Consider the following 13484-nt stretch of genomic DNA (forward strand, 5'->3'; position numbering starts at 1 on the left):
CGTGAATAATTTTTTTTTTTAAAGATTTTATTTATTTATTCATGAGAGACAGAGAGAGAGAGAGAGAGGCAGAGGGAGAAGCAGGCTCCCAAGGAGCAGAGAGCCCGACGCGGGACTCGATCCCAGGACCCTGGGATCATGACCTGAGCCGAAGGCAGACGCTCAACCATCTGAGCCACCCAGGCGCCCAGCATGAATAATTTTTAAAAAGATTTCATTTATTTATTATTTATTGAGAGACAGAGAGAGTGTGAGAGGACACACCAGTGCGAGGGGGCGTGGAGGGCAGAGGGAGAGGGAGAGTAAGAGAAGCTCTTGCAGACTCCCTGCCCAGGGTGGAGCCCCATTCAGGGCTTGGTCCCACAACCCTGAGATCATGACCCGAGCCAAAATCAAGAGTTGGATGTTCAACCAAAGAGCCACCCAGGCACCCCAAACATGAATAATTTTTAAAATCCAAGTAAAAACATAATTTTTGCCCATCATATTGGGCAAAATGTATTAACACAATAGCAGTAGTAATATATCCAATGATGATAAGGCTGGTGTGAACAGGATATTCTCATATCATGCTAGTGGACGTATATATAGTTAAAAGAAATATCAAATAATTCCATTTCCATGAATTTAGTCTATGGAAAGAACTGGAAATGGAAGCATACAAATTTATGTCCATATTTGCAATTAAAAACATTAGTGTTCTCAAATTGGGAAATGTATGATACATACATAAGATTTAAAACTGCAGTCATTAAAAGCCATGCTTTCGAAGACAAGCATATGGTGAGATGTTCCCAAGATAATGTTAACATTTAAAAATAAGATAATGCAGGGGCACCTGGGTGGCTCAGTCGTTAAGTGTCTGCCTTCAGCTCAGGTCATGATCCCAGGGTCCTGGGATCGAGCCCCGCATCGGGCTCCCTGCTCCGCGGGAAGCCTGCTTCTCCCTCTCCCATTCCCCCTGCTTGTATTCCCTCTCTCACTGTGTCTCTCTCTGTCAAATAAATAAATAACATCTTTAAAAAAAAATAAAAATAAAAATAAAAATAAGATAATGCAGACACAATATGATCCCAACAGTAAAATGATTTATGTTTAGATTATAGGTTTGGAAGTTTTTGGAAGTTTTTAATAAAGGGACATCCTACATATTTAGGATGTATATATCTTAATAGATGTAGAAAACATTAATAAAATTCAGTTCTCATTCATGATCAAAAGCTCTTAGCAAACTCAGAACAGAAAGAGCTTCCTCAACCCAATAAAGGAAATTCTTCCAACACTTAACCCTTGAAACTGACGTAAACATTATAAATGATTCACCATTGAAATGATATTTACATCATTTTTAATAATGAAATGTTAAAGTATTTCCTTTACTGTCAAGAACAAGACGAGGATGGCAACATAATTGCTTCTATTAAACAATGTACTGTAGGTCCTAGTCAGCACACACACACACACAAAGACATAAATGTTGTAAAGGAAGAAACAGATGGCCAACAAAATCAGTCTTAAAGAGATATCTGTACTCCCACTGCAGCATTATTCACAACAGCCAAGGTGTGGAAACCATGTAAGTGTCTGTCCACAGATAAATGGATAAAAAACGTGTTGTAAGGAAAAGATATGTTATACACACAGACACAAGAAAATATTGTTCAATGTTAAAAAAAGGAAATCCTGCCATTTGCAATATGGATGAACATGGAGGACATTTTGCTAAGTGAAATAAACCAGGCAGAGAACAACAAATATTGCATGGTATCACTTGTATGTGGAATCTAAGGGGGAAAAAAGTGGAACTCATGAAAACAGAGAATAGAATGGTGGTTGCCAGGGACTGGGGCTGGGCTGTGGGGAAATAGGGAGAGGTTGGTAAAACGGTACAAACTTGCAGTTATAAGATGAATAAGGTGTGAGGCTCTGATGTATAAAATGGTGACTATAGTTGATGCTACTGCAGTGTATAACTGAAATTTGCTAAGAAAATAGAACTTAAGTGTTTTTACCAAAAAAAAAAAAAGGTAAATATGTGAAGTGATGGATGTGTTAATTCAATGATGTGAATCTTTTACGACGAATATGTATATTAAATCACCACATTGTACACCTTAAATATATTTAAAAAAAGGAAAAAACATGTGGGTGGTTGAAGTCAAAGGACTGCTGCTTTTTATTATAAATTTTGAGTAACTATTTGATTCTCTAAACTGCATGTACAATTTTTTTTTTTTAAAAGATTTTATTTATTTATTTGAGAGAGAGAGAATGAGAGACAGAGAGCACGGGAGGGAAGAGGGTCAGAGGGAGAAGCAGACCCCCCGCTGAGCAGGGAGCCCGACGTGGGACTCGATCCTAGGACTCCAGGATCATGACCTGAGCCGAAGGCAGTTGCTTAACCAACTGAGCCACCCAGGCGCCCCTACAATTTTCTTTTAATTAAAAATAAAGAGATGCCTGAGTGACACAGTCAGTTAAACATCTGACTCATTTCGGCTCAGGTGGTCATCTCAGAGTGGTGGGATCGAGCCTTGTGATGGGCTCTGTGCTCACTCGGAGTCTGCTTAAGACTCTCTCCGCCCCTCTCCTCTCTCTCTCAAACAAATTAATAAATCTTAAAAAAAATAATAAAAGTTAAATTAAAAATAAAGCTACATTTGCATTTGCTTATATATTCCTTGGAATCTGAATGGATATTCATAAAATAATTACATTTATTGACAAATATGTGAATGTTGTAGAAATATTAGTACATATCAACAAACCAATAAATAAAAGAAAAAAAATTTTTACAGATTTGATTGATTTATTTGAGAGAGAGTGAGCAAAAGAGAGAGAGAGCATGAGCACTGGGGAAGGAGCAGAGGGAGAGGGAGAAGCAGAGTCCCCGCTGAGCAGGGAGCCTGACACTGGGCTTGATCCCAGGACTACAGGATCATGACCTGAGCTGAAGACAGACACTCAACCAACTGAGCCACCCAGATGCCCCACAATAAAAGAAAATTACCCACTGTTTTTATATCTTAAAGAAATATATGTTTTGAAATTAACTTATAATTTAGTAATTAACTACATTTAAGACAGAAAATTTATAGTATCAATTGAATTTCAAAACATAATGCATTCCTTTGGATATAGACACTGAGACCAAAGTATCTATAAATCTGTCAGCAATCAATATAGCTGCAAAGACAATAAATGAAATTGCAAATCTAAATGTATAAAATGATGTCTAATGACACATGACCCCTAAGGCAATACAGGATACGGACAATTTATATGTATTTAGGAAACTCAAGCATATTCAGTGAATAGTAGTTAAGGAAGCTTCTGACTCTGGTTGATGATAGATATTATGAGGTTTGCCAATAACGGCTCCTGGTTTTCCACATTAATAATAATAGCTATATTTGGATATCTGTTATTTTTTATAAACTATCTCATTACATGTACAAATATATTAGTTGATCCCCACAAACATTTTTATAAGAAATTAGAAGTTAAAAGAAATTCTAGAAGAAAATTGAAAACCATAAAATTTTTAATAACTGTCCTCAAATTGCACCACTGTTTCAGAGTAGATTTGGACTATGATCAAATTTTCATTTGGACTATGATCAAATTCAGATTATTCCTAATATATCATGTTCTCAAGTTTAGTCTTTATTCTTTCTTAAATATTTTATTTATTTATTTTTAGAGAGAGAGTGCATGAGCAAGCGGGAGTAGGGGCAGAGGGAGAGAAAGAGGGAGAGAAGCGAATCCTCGCTGAGCGCAGAGCCAGGCCTGGGGCTCCATCTCACAACCCCAAGATCATGACCTGAGGCGAAATCAAGAGACAGATCTACTCAACAAACTGAGCTCTCCAGGTGCCCTTCAAGTTTAGCCTTTATTTATTTATTTTTTAAATTTATTTTTATTTCTTTTAAAGATTTTATTTATTTATTTGACAGAGAGAGACACAGCGAGAGAGGGAACACAAGCAGGGGGAGTGGGAGAGGGAGAAGCAGGCTTCCCGCTGAGCAGGGTGCCCGATGTGGGGCTCAATCCCCGGACCCCGTGATCGTGACCCAAGCCGAAGGCAGATGCTTAACAACTGAGCCACCCAGGCGCCCCTGAAGTTTAGTCTTTAATGCAATCTCTCACTCTTTCATCTCAAGCTAAGAGGGATTTAACTCTATGTCATCACACACCTATATGCCAACACAAAAAATTTTATACACAATTTGTGTATTTACATAAAAATAGCCGTAAAAGAACCAAATTATTATATATTCTATATCTATTAGATTATCATAGCTGAAGCTATAGCGTATCTTAAACTTTTTTTTTATAAACATATAATGTATTATTTGTTTCAGGGGTACAGGTCTGTGATTCATCAGTCTTACACAATTCACAGCGCTCACCATAGCACATACCCTCCCCAGTGTCCATCACCCAGCCACCCTATCCCACCCACCCCCCTCCACTCCAGCAACCCTCAGTTTGTTTCCTGAGATTAAGAATCTCTTATGGTTTGTCTCCCTCTCCAGTTTAGTCTTGTTTCATTTTTCCCTCCCTTCCCCTATGATCCTCTGTCTTGTTTCTCAAATTCCTCATATCAGTGAGATCATATGATAATTGTCTTTCTCTGATTGACTTATTTCGCTTAGCATAATACCCTCTAGTTCCATCCACATTGTTGCAAATGGCAAGATTTCATTTTTTGATGGCTGCATAATATTCCAAAATGTACTTTAATTATTAATTATGGTAAATTTATGTGCTCGCTTCGGCTGCACATATACTAAAATTGGAATAATTATGGTAAATTTGTAAAAATGAGGTGAATTTCCTGATCTAATACTGCAACTATTCCATCTCTACTTTGAATTATGGTTTCACATCAATAAGATGAGATTGAAAATCTTGAGCATATTTTGAAAATAAAATACAGCCATTATTTAGTGATCTACTATTTTAATGTTATACGAGATTGCTATGTCATCAGATCTGGTTACAGTAATATGGTGTGAGCAGACAATGATCAAATCCCTGAGGCTTTTTTGATGCCCAGCACGCACAAACTCCAAAAACAACCAAATTCACAAAAAGGGGATTAATATGAAAAAGAAAGTATTTCCCTAATGTGGCAAAGCTTAGAATTATAATTTTGCAGGTGGATACCTTTAATAAAATAGAAAAATTAAAAATCCAATAAAACAGAAAAACACTCACAAAAATGACAATCTGTTTGTTAGTAAGAAATGTTTTATAATAATAGAAACAATAAATGTTTTACCTTCGTCCTGTGTTTGAAGTGCTGGACATTTTTCTAAACCGCTGACAAGTGTAAAGACTTCAGTGTAGTCCTTATGGGTATATAAACTGGCTTCTTCTACTTCAGTTTGGGAGTTTGGGTTTGAACTTGGAACAACTTCCTCAAACCCACAGTCAATCTGAGTCACCATTCCTGTAATTGTTTTTCTATGACATTATAAAATTACTGATTTTATGTATGTCCTATTTTAAAACATCTTTATTAACAAATAATGTTCATTGTAGAAAAATTACAAAATTCCAACAGATACAAAGTTATCCCAACACTCAAGAAATGAATTCAAAAATTACATATTTTCTCAATTACTTTTGGACATTTTTTAACAAAAGTGGATTCATGTACATAGTATTATGAAACCTGCCTTTTCTGATAAACAATAAAACATGAGTACAATTATACGTCAGTCAATGTACATTCACTTCATTTTGGATGAACAGGATCCCATTGTATTGGTAGGCCATAATATATTCAAACAGTTCCCTATTGTTGGCAATTTAAATTTGTTGTAATCCTTTGCTATTAGAATGCAAGGAATATCTTTGTGCACTTGCCTGTTTTCTTAAAATAGGTTTCCTAAAAACCGAAGCAATGAGGTTAAAGGTATACAGATTTTTTTTTTTAAAGATTTTATTTATTTATTTGAGAGAGAGAGAATGAGAGAGAGCGAGTACATGAGAGGGGGGAGGGTCAGAGGGAGAAGCAGACTCCCTGCCGAGCAGGGAGCCCGATGCGGGACTCATCCAGGGACTCCGGGATCATGACCTGAGCCGAAGGCAGTCGCTTAACCAACTGAGCCACCCAGGCGCCCAAAGGTATACAGATTTTTACACTTTTCCATGCATTGCCAAGTTGCCGTTGTATTGGATATTCAATGTTTGCTTTTCCACATCATTAGCCAACCTTTTATATTCTGTTTTTCAACCTGAGAGGCTCATCTCTATGACTGAACTAAGCTCCCTTGCTCTCTGGTTTCTGGTTGGGTTTAGCCAATAGGAAGCATTGGCAGATCAAAGGTGGGAAGAGAGACAAGTTGAGATATTATTGTTCCCAAATCCCTCTCCTGGGCCACAGTTTGGAAGTGGCTGCATTCTTCTACCAACAGTTACATCTCTTGTCAGACAGCCCCTCTCCTACAGCTAGCCGTAGTTCTTACTGGGTTGATTACTGTTCAGTCCCCTTGCTCCTACAAGCTTAGAGCGTTAACAACTTCCTGCTGTTTTGGGGCCCTTTTTTTTCTTGGGGGGCTCCCTTGACCTTGCGCATACCTTGCCTGTTGCCTGATTCATCCAGGTAATCTGCCACTGTCTGTAACATTGGGAGAGTTTGGATTTCTAAGAGATCTTTTTAATGAATTTTCTGACAAATAAATATATTATTGGCAATTTAACTACACATTCTAATATACCTTTTCCCCCCTGATATCCTAAAATATTTTAGCCTCAATAATTCCCTACACAGACTGAGAACCAAAATAATATAACCCCCTAATGTAATTGGAGAAAAATGAATATGCCATATCTTCAAGTCATAGAAAAATCTCTAAAGTTTCTCCTTTACTAAGAAAATACAAGGCACAAGAAAAAATATTTCAACTTACCCAGGTCCATATTACTCATAAGACCATTGATTCCTATGTGAATCTTTACAGACTTCTAAATTTAGCATTTATATTGCAATTCTCTCTTTTGTTTTAAATGTTACTAATAGGGTCAGCACTTTGTAATAATCCTTGGTACTACAGTTTTGAGAAAAATCAGTCAATTCTCTTTCCCTAGATATAAATGTTCTATGAAGAAAAGTATTTCCTGGATCTCCTCCTACCTCCGTGTCCAATATTATCTCTTCTTTGTTCACTGGTGTCTCCTCCTCCACCTAACCTGTGGTACTGATATTTCCCAGGATTCCAATCTACATGGTGTTTGCTTTCTTTCCATATCATTCTATCTGGGTAAGTTCGTCCACTCCAATTCACTAATTCCTTAACTTAAAAGAAATATTTATTGAGTGTCTACAGTGTGCTAACACCATTTTAGGCACTGAGAATGGAGTGGTAGAGCAAAACAAAGTTCTTACCCTCGTGAAGCTTACCTATTAATGGGATGATAGACAAACAAACAAACAACATAATGTCAGGTGGCAAAAAATTGTTTTGAATAAAATAAAATATTAGGACATCAAGTAACAGCCTGAGAGTTGATAAGAGGTCTGTTTTAGAGAGTGGCCAGGTGAGGAGCTGATAATTCCACAGCTACCTGAATAATGGTAGGGAGTGACCTATACAAAGGCCTAAAGTGGGGTAACAAGTTTGTCATAATCTAAGAAAAGCAGAAAGGTCAGGGTGACTGGAACAGAGTAAGGTTAGATAGGAAGGAAGGGACCAGATCATGTTGGGCATTATAACACCTGGTAAGAACTTTGGATTTTATTCTATGTGCAATGGGATACTGTCAGTAAGTTATAACAGAGACAGTTCATGATCTGATTTGTGTCTTAAAAAAAAAAATTCCAGGCAAACTCTTAGAAGAAAATAGAGGAGTAAATCCTCATGACTTTGGATTAGGCAAAGCCTTCTTGGATATGATGCCAAAAGCCCAAGTGACTAAAGAAAAAAAATAGATAAATTGGACTTCATCAAAAATTTTCAAAAACTGTGCTTCAAAGGATACTATCAAGAAAGCGGAAAGATAATCCACAGAAGAAAATATTCGCAAATCATGTGTCTGATAAGGGACTTGTATCTAGACTATATAACAAACTCTTAAAATTCAATTATAAAAAGACACATAAACCAACTGGAAAATGGGCAAAGGACTTAAATAAACATTTTCTTGAAGAAGATAAACTAAAGGCCAATAATTACACAAAAAGATGCTGAACATCATTAGCCATGAGGGAAATGCAAATCAAAACTACTATGACATAAAATAAGCTAACCATTAGGATGGCTATAATCAAAAAGACAGATAATAACAAGTGTTGGCAAGGATGTAAATAAATTGTAACCTTCATACACTGCTCGTGGAAATGCAAGATGGTACAACTGCTTGGAAGATAATTTGGCAATTCTTCAAACAGGTAAATAATGAGTTACCATATGATCTAGTAATTCTACTACTAGAGAAATGAAATCATATGTATGCACAAAAACTTTTCCACAAATATTTATAGCAGCATTACTCATACTAGCTAAAAACTGAAAACAACCTAAATGCCCATCAACTAATGAATGGATAAATAAAATGTGCCATGTCCACACAATGGATTACTATCTGGCCATTAAGAAAAAAGGTAAGTGCTGAAACATGCTACAACACAGATGAACCTTGAATACATCATGCTAAATGAAAGAAGCCAGTCACAAAAGATCCCATATTGTATGTGTCATATTGTGTTTTAAATAAGAAATGTATATTTGGTCTTCATCCCCATTCCTGGCAAGGAAATCCCAAAGCCCTTGGAATTTCCTAAGTGTTTAGAGTGATAAAGGTATATTTGGTTATGTTAATGAGGTGACTTTTGGAAAAACCTCTCTGTTGCCCAGAGAAACAACCATGTGATCAGAGGGCTGGAATTTCAGCCCCATCCCTCTGACCTCCAGGGAGAAGGGCTAGAGGTTGAATCAATTGTCAATGGCCTATGATCAAGTCAATCACATGTATGAAATGAAGCCTTCATAAGAACCCAAAGGGTGGGATTCAGAGAGCTTCTGGGTTGGTGAACACAAGGAAACGTTGGGAAAGTGGTGTGAAGGTACAATGTATGGAAACTCTGTGCCCCTTTCCCATACCTTGCCCTATGCATATCTTCCATCTAGCTGTTCCTGAGTTATATCCTTTTATAATATTCTGGTAATCCAGTAAGTAAAATGTTTCTGTGAATTCTGTGAGTCTGTCTAGCAAATAGATCAAATCCAAGGAGGAGGTTGCTGGAACCTCCATTCTATAGCTAGTGGGTCAGAAGCACAGGTTATTACCTGGACTTGCAAGTGGAGTCTGAAATGGCAGGAGAGGGGAGACAGTCTTCTAGGACTGAGTCCTTAACAGGTGGTATCTGACACTATCTCTGGGTAGATAGTGTCAGAATTGAGTTGAATTGTAGGATACCCAGCTGGTATCAGAGCATTGCTTGTTGGTCTGGGGAAACTACATCCCCTCCCTATGCTGGAATTGGTGTATGATTTTACTTTGATTCCATTTATATGAAATGTCCAGAATAGCAAGTCTATAGAGGCAGAAAGTAGACTAGTAGTTGCCTGTCTGGAGGAGGGGGAAAAACAGGGAGTGGATGCTAATAAGTATAAGATTTCTTTTTGTGTTGATGAAAATGCACTAAAATTGATTGTGGTGATAACTGCACAACTCTGTGAATATACTAAAATCCACTGAATTGGACATTTTAAATGGGTGAATTATATGGATATGAATCATATTTCAATAAAGCTGTAATATAAACCAAACCAAATCAAAGAGTATAGGGATTGAAGTCAGACAGACTAGGATTTGAATATTTGAATAGCTCCAACTCTTGACTGTGGACAAGTTATTTAATCTGAGTCTCAGTTTCTCATATATAATATTGGGATAGTAATATCCACCTCACATAATAGTTATGAGGTATATGGGAAATAAATATATGCGCAATGCCCTGAATTCAACTGCATTCATCAGAATATAGCAAGCCACAGAGGAACAGGGGATATTGTTATACATTCTTCCTCTTACTCTACTTGTTCATGTGCTCTCTCCTGGAAGCTAGAAGTTTATTGCATGGTTCTCCCTGATGTTTTTGCATTTTGCCCTTGTCTCCATGATTTGATAGCCTCAACCCCTTCTTTATTCTGTCCATCAAGCTAAAATAAGTGCTATATTTACTCTAATATGTATATATTTATTAGGAGCTTAATATGTCTTTTAAACTATGCTGGTTTTTTTTTTGCTGGTGGTTTTCTAAAAATTAGAATAGTTATTATTTTTGTTAGTGCTCTGTCACAAGTTGTAGCTTTGACTACAGAAGCCAATTTTCTTGTATGTCCTGTTATTTTTAGTGTGTAATTTTGCAGAACATAAGATTTCTTAGGAACACATGGCGGAAAATACCCACATATGTTAAAACACAGTACACCGACACGTTAGTAAAAGAATTGAAGCCTTAGAATCAATATTAAGAAGTAACAAAAATAGAAACAAGGAACAAAGAAAGGGGAGAAAGAGAGGAAAAGCAAGATTTAGGGACTCTAAGTAGTGCTAATGATCAGAATGTTTATTCCTAAAATCCATTAGGTAACAAAACTGCAGTAACAGAATTATTTAAAATTAAATTTTAACACGGAAAATCTCTATACTTTCTGCTCAGTTTTGCTTGAACCAAAACTTCTCTAAAAATAAAGTCTATTAAAAATTAAATCTTACTGTATGAGACAAAATTGAAGTTAATAATAGCTTAAACACATATAAAAAGTGGACTTTAGAAGTTCATGGTTAGTAAAGCAGCTTGCAATGTGTCAGAGACTAAAGCTCTTTTTGTTCCACTCTTTCACTTCCACATTTAGTTCTTGTCAGTATAGTCCAAGCTGGTTGCTGGAGCCAGTCATTACATCTCTATTCCAGCATTGGGAAGGAGAAAAGTGAAGGAGAAAAACATGCTGCTTCCTTTTAAGGACATTCCCCAGAAGTTGCATAAGCCTCTTTTGCTTAATATCCCATTAGGAAGAACTTAGTGGCATGGCTATATGTAGTTACAGAGAGGCTGAGAAATGTAAAAGTGATTCTAGGTGGTGCCACAGGTCCACCTTCTTTGCCATGGACTCTATCTTGGTACTGCAAAATGAATGGAAGGTCAGATAAGATCGCGCATCCATTCCTTCAGGGCCTCCCATTTCTCCCATACATGAATCTTGTTTGAGTCAAAGTAGCTAGATCATTGCCTTCACTGAGGACTTACTGCGTATTCTTGCTCTATGCCTTCAGACTTGCTGTTCCCTTTGCCTGAAAAATTTTCTCTCAAGTTAGTTTTTCCTTCAATGTCCAGCTCAAGCTCAATTCCTACTTCTTTGTGAAGCTGATCTCTCCTGCTTATAAATGCACAGCCTTACCAATCTAACTCATAAAGTGAAGAGATCTTAGAGATCATCTTGTTTCTTGTTACTTTAGGTAGGTTCTTGGGCCAGCAGTATCAGCATACCTAAGAGCACATTAGAAGGGCAGAATCTGGGGTGCCTGGTTGGCTCAGTCAGTTAAGCATCTAACTCTTGATCTCAGCTCAGGTCTTTATCTCAGGGTCATGAGTTCAAGCCCTGTGTTGGGCTCCATGTTGGGCATGGAGCCTACTTAAAAAAAAAAAAAAAAGTGCAGAATCACAGGCCCCGACACAGACCAACTGAATCAGGATCTCCATTTTTAATAAGATTGTCAGGTGATTCACATGCACATTAAAGTTTGAGAAGCACTGATCCAGTATCATTATACTGATAGAGAGTGAGGGTCAGAGAGAGAAGATGACTTGTCAAGTAGATAGTACTTGACTTTTCAAATCATGACTTGAAATCCACATTTTTTTTTTTAATTCATGGAGCAGAGCTCTTTTAACTACACCTTCCTGCTTCCTCAGTGCTCAGTTTAGTCATGCAATAGCCACTTTGTATTGGCCTTATGCCTTGTGATAGACTTTATGATGGTCATCTGATATTATCATTTAATTCTTACATGGTTAATTTTTTTATGTCTATATATTATCTTCCTAACCTGACTTTTAAATTCCTAGATGATGGAAGTGGTATATTGGGTTTCTTTGCATTTTGAGTCTGGACACATTTAAATTGGTTATTTGTTTCTTTCCAGCACAATTAAGGAAAAGTTAAATTACTAAAACCTGAAAATGTGAATAATAACTAAATCCTTCCTGGGTCTGATTAGCACTCTTTGTACAAAGTGAAGCAACATAGTAAATTATTTACCTTTGCACTGAAATCTCTAATTTATGTCTATATTAACAATGTAGACTGGGTTAGATGTTCTTCCTTGTATTATGTACGCTCTGTGTTCCTATCTTTGTCATTATACTTCCCATATTGTATTGTAATTATTTATTTATAAATCTGTACTCTCTTGTGTTCTTTGAAAGTAGAGACTGTGTTTTCTTGTGTTCGTTTAAAGTAGAGACTGTGTCTTATTCATTTGTGTATCCTGTATCCAGCACACAGGATTGTATATAATAAATATTTGATGCATGACTGAACTAGTAATAAATAATGTTTTGACAAAATTATGTTAGAAAATACCCTTAAATCTGCATTTATACTATAAGAAAAAAGACGAGTTTTAATATAAAGTGTCCTATAGACACATTCTACAAGAAGTTTACTTATTGATTAAAAGCATAATAACATATTTGCTTTATTTCTCTGTGTGTTTTATAACACAAATGCATAGAGAACAGTTAATATGTGATAAATTAGGCCAAAATAAAAAGGGTATAAATCACTTCTATTAACCTCTCTTTTGTGGCTCAGATTAGGGCTTTTTCTTCAGATAAAAGAATAAAATCTCTGAGGATACAAAGGAAAGGATCTTGTCTCTGCAGAGGTCTGGAGAACTTACTATTTCTCTCTTAGATGTAAAGGGGAAATTGAGGTTAAGGACACATACTTCTCTAGGAACTCCTCCACAAAGAGACTTGCTTTCCATTGATCCAAGACTGAAATATCATCTGTCATTCCCCACACTGAAACAGCTGAAACTAGAAAGGAGAATGATAAACATTAGCTTCTAGAATTTTCTTTTGCACTTACTACAAGCCAAACATGAACATTTTATATTATGGTGTTATTTGTTCACAAATGTAATTTTTCCCAAAATTTTATCAAATTCCAAACATTTAAGTAATCTTTCTCATTATTACAATTCACCCCCCCAAAACCCTTCAACTATAGTCAGAACAGTTATCACCTGAACATACCATCCTCATTTTTACAACTTCTCTTTTGCTAATACAGCACTACCATCCTAGATAGTCCTGTTCAACAGCTCATATTAGTCCTCATGAAGTTTTATTATTAACCATTTCAGCTCGTTCTGATATATTCTCCTTGAAGGGCCATAATTGTCAGTAGCACTCACTCTGGCACATGATCATACACAGCCATATTTAAAAATTTTAGGTA

General features: G+C 36.5%; 1 protein-coding gene across 1 annotated transcript in view; it reads right to left on the reverse strand.

The window, feature by feature from the left end:
* The window catches only part of SHOC1 (shortage in chiasmata 1), an 80862-nt gene extending 67825 nt beyond the window's left edge, over positions 1-13037 (reverse strand). Inside the window, exons 1-2 of the mRNA XM_081804084.1 lie at positions 12970-13037; positions 5288-5472 (exon numbers count right to left, since the gene is read on the reverse strand). Of these exons, the coding sequence (XP_081660210.1) occupies positions 5288-5472; positions 12970-13037 (253 nt within the window). The remainder of the gene's footprint in view (positions 1-5287; positions 5473-12969) is intronic.
* Between the last annotated feature and the right edge of the window lie 447 nt (positions 13038-13484).

Source organism: Leptonychotes weddellii, chromosome 14 (assembly GCF_054177405.1).
Source record: "Leptonychotes weddellii isolate Sample4059 chromosome 14, ASM5417740v2, whole genome shotgun sequence".
Taxonomy (NCBI): Eukaryota; Metazoa; Chordata; class Mammalia; order Carnivora; family Phocidae; genus Leptonychotes; species Leptonychotes weddellii.